The sequence below is a fragment of the Lynx rufus genome, unplaced genomic scaffold (assembly GCF_022079265.1).
Source record: "Lynx rufus isolate CCGP_SWC_20201006 ecotype Redwood Valley unplaced genomic scaffold, mLynRuf1.p SCAF_11, whole genome shotgun sequence".
Taxonomy (NCBI): Eukaryota; Metazoa; Chordata; class Mammalia; order Carnivora; family Felidae; genus Lynx; species Lynx rufus.
The window spans coordinates 40,429,801-40,436,227 of NW_025814825.1; the positions used below are offsets into that span (position 1 = coordinate 40,429,801).

At 46.6% G+C, this 6,427-nt stretch overlaps 1 protein-coding gene across 1 annotated transcript; it reads right to left on the bottom strand.

The window, feature by feature from the left end:
* Window positions 1–1,114: 1,114 nt before the first annotated feature.
* NDUFB8 (NADH:ubiquinone oxidoreductase subunit B8) lies at window positions 1,115–6,214 on the bottom strand. Its single transcript, XM_047073311.1, has 5 exons — window positions 6,099–6,214; window positions 5,716–5,842; window positions 4,124–4,223; window positions 3,533–3,688; window positions 1,115–1,297 (listed from the first exon to the last, which is right to left on the bottom strand). The coding sequence occupies exons 1-5, from the start codon at window positions 6,181–6,183 to the stop codon at window positions 1,205–1,207; spliced, it is 561 nt and encodes a 186-aa protein (XP_046929267.1). The 5' UTR covers window positions 6,184–6,214; the 3' UTR covers window positions 1,115–1,204.
* Window positions 6,215–6,427: the final 213 nt, after the last annotated feature.

Sequence of the window (6,427 nt, forward strand, 5' to 3'; positions counted from 1 at the left end):
TGCACGGACAGCTCAGAGCCTGGTGCCTGCTTTGAATACAGTCTCCCTCTCTCTGCTCCTCCCCTGCTTCTGCTCTCTCTCAAAAATAAACATTTAAAAAAACTATTAAAAACAAATCCCTCTTTCACTTCCTGGACAACCACTAAAGGTCTGGTAACTTGGATGGACTTGCTTTCATAGGTCATATTGAAAGTGTTTTTTTTTTTTTTTCCCTATGGGACAGGTTTTCAGGCAGTGTAATTTTAAGAAAATGTCTCCAAAGGGACAAAAAGAAAATGAGTTGTTTCACTTAACAGATGCATCGAGATAGACCCCTCAAAAACCATAGCAAAAGCCATGCATAGGTTCAGAATAACTCACTGAACTACCCTCTAATTCATAAATGTAGGATTCAGAAGTTGCTTTGGAACAAGGAATACTTGTGTGTACTCTTACAACAGAAATGACATTAGAGACAGTCACAGCCTCAGGTGAGTTCAAAAACACCTATTTATCCTATAACATACTTGAAACATGTTAAAGTGTACTTTTTAGGGGCGCCTGGGTGGCTCAGTCTTGGTTTTGACTCAGGTCATGATCTCATGGCTTCGTGGGTTTGAGCCCCACATCGGGCTCTGTGCTAGCAGCACAGAGCCTGCTTGGGATTCTCTCTCTCCCTCTCTAGCTGCCCTTCCCCCACTCATGCTGTCTCTGTCTCTCTCAAAATAAATAAATAGGCTTAAAAAAATTTTTTTTAAGTGCACTTTTTCCAAAAAAAAAAAACCAAAACCAAAAACAAAACAAAAACCCTAACCGCTATAAAAAGGTTTCTTATGGAAAATATATCTTATTCCAACTTGGGAAGTCAGGAACATATCTTCCTTTTTCTTCAACCCTGTAAATGGGCAAAGAAGCTACCCTTACCACCTACTGCACAACTGAAACCCTCAAATACCTTCACAGCCCCAGCAAAATTAACAAAGTACCATTTTCTTGTGCTTAACTCCCCCTACCCTCCCATCTTTCTAATCTCAGAGTGGGTAGGGGGTGGGAACAGATAGCAGGCAGAAAAAAAGGAAAGGAAAAGGATGAGGTCCTCACGGCAGTGGCTATTCCTGGGGAAATGAGGCACAGATACCACAGCACTTCGTTTTATTAGGGATTTCATTAAGGTTAAATCTCTAGAAATGAGGAAGTCAGGGGACACAAAGCCGATGAAGCCGTCTCAGATCTCATAATGAACCACCGGCTCAGGCTCTTTGGTGGGATCGCCGCCTCTTTCCAGGTACAGATTGTTGTAAGGATACTGCTTTGGCCCCTGAGGAAAAAACACAGGTCAGCAAGATAGCATACATCCAGCCAATACCTGGCTACACCCCACTCTGAGTTAACAATCACACATGGTAAATGGGTATGAGGTGGCCTCTGGTCGGAGCCAGCTGGGCTAGAACAGCAGGAACACTGCTCCTCTTCCCTACTCAGCCCAAGGCAGACAGAAAGCCTAGATTGTAAAAGAGGTGGTGCCTACACTGTGTGTGTGTGTGTGTGAGAGAGAGAGAGAGAGAGAGAGTGAGAGTGTGTCGGGGGAGAGAGAGGGAGAGAGAGAAAAGGAAGGAGGGAGGAAGGGAGAGTGCTTTCTAAATGAGACGATGCATCCATCCATCCCACTCTCTCCTGGGGTCGAGACAGACTCAATCTCCTTTAAGTCACTCAGCCTCTAATGGTTCCACCACTAAAGTGGCCTAGCAAATGAGGCGTGCAGGAGCAGCGGTGGGGGAAAGCACAGAGGAGACACGGCTGGGACGTGCTTTAGGGGCTGCTGGCTTTACCAACAAACAGCTGTCAGGGAACACAGCTCAAGGGGAGGAGAAAAGGGTGATGTGCTTACAGAACTGAAAAATGGAAGAGCCACACTGTGTTTCTTGCTCTCCTGAAGAGAAGTTAGTGCTCACACCAGCCCTACGTGCACTCTCCAGCCTGGAGCCCCTGGGGCTTGGTAGGAAGGCTCGTGTCAGTGCACACAGACACGCCAGCTACCATCAGGACATCGATGATCTCTGCAGAGGTAGCACCGAGCAGCCAACTGCAAACACGACAGTCTTCCTGCTTTCAGTTCCTTCCCGGACAATCTACCCTGTAGACTACTCCCAGATCAATCATCCTAAACTCCTAGCCTTCATTAGATCATGTCATTTTTCTGTTCAAAAACCCAACACAGTTCGGTGCTGACTAGAGGAAGTCCAGGTCATCACTGGGTCCCCAACCCCTAGCCCAATCTGTATGTGGAACATAGTAGGGTCTTCATAAATATTTGTTGAATTAATGTCTTACTATGCCACTAGTCTTACTATTAATGCCACTGATGTCTTACTATGCCACAAAGCCCAAATCCCTAGCCATGCAATAAAAGCATCCCAACCTAACTGATCAGCTCGCCTCACGATATTTTTTTAACATGGCAATTTCCATACCTAATTTCTGAAATCATCAGAATAACCTGGGAACTTGTTAAATATTGATTTTAGAACCCCACCATGGAGCTACTGAATTAGGCTCTCCAGGAATCTGAATTTTTAGCTCTCTAAGTAACCAATACAGCTGGTTATTCTAGGAATATTTTATATGCCTATTCCATTCCAGCTAACTCACTCTCCTCTTCATTCTATTTTGTCCTGCCCCAAATGTTCTCTCCAACTTCTCCCCACCATCCAAAGTCTATACATATTTTTAGTATTTAGCACCATCCTTCTTTTTAACAGCATCTCACACGTCTTCACACATTCACTATTTACATATATACACTAAAACTGCCAAATTCCTATATCTCTGTTCAAATGTTGCTCACCATTTGCTTATCCAAATTAAACTCCCATAAAGCTAGACAGCATATTTTCTGTGTCCTTTACACTCTCCAAAATAAAATGGTCCATGCTTGTAGTAAATATTTAATTGCTTCCAGTACCCTAAGGGAACTGCCCTTCATGCCTCCAGCAGAAGATAGGTTTCAGCTCTAGATTCCTTGACTCTACCTTGAAAGATCACTTGCTAAAACATAATTAGTGAGTACAGCCCCCAAATGGCAACTCTAGAAGACTAGTTGAGAGGCGCCTGGGTGGCTCAGTCAATTGAGTGTCTGACTCTTGGTTTTGGCTCACGTCATGATCTCATGGTTTGTGAGATCGAGCCCTGTGTCGGTTGGGCAGCACAGAGCCTGCTTGGGATTCCCTCCCTCCTCTCTCTCTATCCCTCCCTCAATATAAATAAAGAAATTTATTCGTTGCTCTCTCAAAATAAACATTTATAGAAGACAAGTTGACTTCCCCATTCTCATTCCTCACCTAGTCCTAAACCGTTTCTTCTCTCTTAGGCTGATCCAAGATGTGTGCATGGAGCAGTGCTCTGACTCTGGTGCCAGGCCAATGAGTCAGGCCCTCCACAGGCCTTACCAGGAAGACAGGCTTGGTCTTGGCTGGATCCCTACTCTACAGACTTCACTCCCTCAGGAAACAGGGCTAAGCAAATGTGCCTACGGGGACACTTCTCAGATACTCACCACAGGCTGGTAGGTGGGGTAAGTCTCCCCAACCCAAAACATGAACAGCATGAAGGCCACGAAGCCGAAGAGGTGCTTACACATGAGATTCCAGGAAACAGGTGTAGGGGATGTGTCCACACGGTTCCTGATATACATGTCAAGGTCCCAGTGCATCTGAGGCAGAAAAGCAGATAAATACCACATACTGCTCTTCCTGCAAATGGCAGGCAGTCTGCAAAAGGGTGATCAGAGCCTGATATAAAGTTCAATAAAAGCATTCTATTGCCTCAGGACAATACTCTGAGAATCAAGTGTGAGCTACTCTAGCATATAGGACTAGGTGCTGGCTTAGCTCTAGGTTCTGCTGACTAAAGACAGCTCAATCATGGAAGTTCACAATTTTCAAAGTACATAGTTCTGATTATTTCCAGAAGTCCCATTCCATGTACCACACATGGAACCTCAGATCTCAGATCACTGGACCTTGCTTCCTTGGGCAGAAAGCCTTAATGTTATTTAGACAGCAAAGTGCCATTTAGACTAAAGAAAGAATCCTCCGGAAGATTTAGGGAGAAGGAAGGAAGGTCAAATGGGATATGGATTTCTCACCGGCTCACCCCAGTTCAACCTCAGGTCTTGGTGGTCCCAGTCATACCATGGATCCCTCTCCTGCTGTGAGCGGTCAGGGAGCTTTGGGTAGTCCCCATATCTGGAGAGACAGAAAAACTTCTGGAAGGGGCTCTGAGCAGCCTCACTCAGAAAACTCAAAGTCCCCTCATGTTAGAGATAAGAACCCAAGTGACAGAAAAAATTGCTTCACCTAAGGACAGAGGAAACCACTTTCAAATCAGTATCTCAATTTATAGTCACTAAGCACAGAACTAACCACAAAAGTCCAAAGTGTAAGTAAAACTTCATGTCAAACTCTGGTTTTACCTTTTTAAAGTTTATTTATTTGAGAGTGCACAAGTGAAGGAGAGGCAGAGAGAGAGGGAGGGAGGGAGAGAATATCCCAAGCCAAATTCCCCCTCCTCCCCCATCCCAGTGTGGGCTTGAACCCACAAACCGTGAGATCATGATCTGAGCAGAAACCAAGAGTCAGACTCAACGACTGAGCCACCCAGACACCCCTATGTCAAACTCTGCAACATTATAACATATATGCTTGTCCCCCTCTTTCAAAAACAACAAAAAGTCATGCAATGTTATAATGTCAGAGCTGGAAGGGAATTTAGCAATCAATCACTCTGATTCCCTCATTAGACAGAAAATAAAACTGTAGTTTAGTCTGAACCCAAGGTCACCCAGCTAATTGGAATACAAACAAAAGGGGTTCAGATTAGAAAAGCTTTCTCTTCATGGCAACTGTGCTCCCAACCACCAAGTTAGCATACATCTCCATGTCTCAAACACCTCATGGGATTTCCTGCTAAGCTGGGTTTTCCCCCAACAAATCCAGTTTCAGCTTATACAGACTGCTACCAATGCTACTCTTGTCCGCAACAAAATAAGAGGCATAGGAAATGATGACAACTAGTCATGTGTCACAGAAAATGATTGGAAAACAAGAAGAAGAATAGGAGCTGCTAAAACCACTATTGAAAGAGCGATGCTAGGAAAGAAAATGAGGGTGATGGTAATCGCTCCAGATAATTAACCATGGGGATGTTATTTAAAGGGGGGGGGGTGGATTGGCGTAGGGGAGTTGGCTGCTTAATCCGCTTGACAGTGACTACAATTTCCACAGCCCTAATAGCAAAGGTATTTTTTACAAGAAAGATATACACACGAATATAGAGTACTCCATCTACAAATACGGCTCTCAAGACAGGAGTCCAGCTCCAGCCTGATCACGTGTCTGCATGACAGCACCTGAGCCCAGCAGATGCTCAATCTAAATGAAACCTTGCGCTCTGGATGAAGCCAAGGAAAGTTCCTGCTATTCAGGGGTCCTCGAGGGAGCTATTAAAATCCCGGCTTCCTCATTTGAGGAAACAGCCTGAGCCAAGGAGAAAATTGAAGTCCTCTAGGCTGCAGCTGCTCACCCATCACCTCCCACCTCCCTCCACCGAGAAAAGCACCCACACCACTGACTCTGAGGGATCACGAGAAGGTTCAGGGAAAATGGTCAGAGTGGAGCCACGCAACGGAGCTGGCCATCTCCCATCACTACCCGGCTGCCAGCAGACTCTGCATCTCACCCCATGCCATCATCAGGGTACGGTTGGTAGTCTTCTACTCGCATATTATACTTCTTGGCGGCGGCGGCCCGTTCTTCTGGGGTCTTGGGATAGGGCCCCGGGAGCATGTCCTTGGTAATGTGCGAAGCTGGAGAGCAGAAAGGGGCGGGTCAGAAAAGACCTGGTCCCTCCTGCCGCCCCGAAGGCTTCAAGCTGAGGAGGCTGCGGCGGCCCGGGCTTCAAAGGACCAGGTGAGACTTGACCCCTTTCTCTGTGGATATACCTCCGCCCCCTCGCCGGACACGGCCACTGCAGTATCCGCGATACCCACCCCCCCCAACTCTCGACACACCAAACCTCAGGCATCCCCTTCCCACATTGAGGCCTCGCCCGTTTTGGCGAACCTGTCCGTGCACCCAACGGCACCACGGTCCGGGCTGCCCTTTGCAGCCATCGGACTCCCAGGACCCGCGCCCTGGCCGCCGCCATCTTCACCTTCCTCCAGTTTCACTCTGCACATGCGCAAAGGCTTTGTCACGGCGGCTGAGCCGGGTCAAACGCGACGAGGGAAGCCTGCAGTGAAGGAAAGTCTTAAGGGTTCAACAAGGGCGGGGCTTAAACTGTGTTGGGAAGCCACAGGGAAGATGACCGAATGGATAGAGACAGAAAGCTAGAAGGAGAGAAAATGAATTAAGTCACTACTTTGATATTTCATATTATTGTGTCCCTTTCT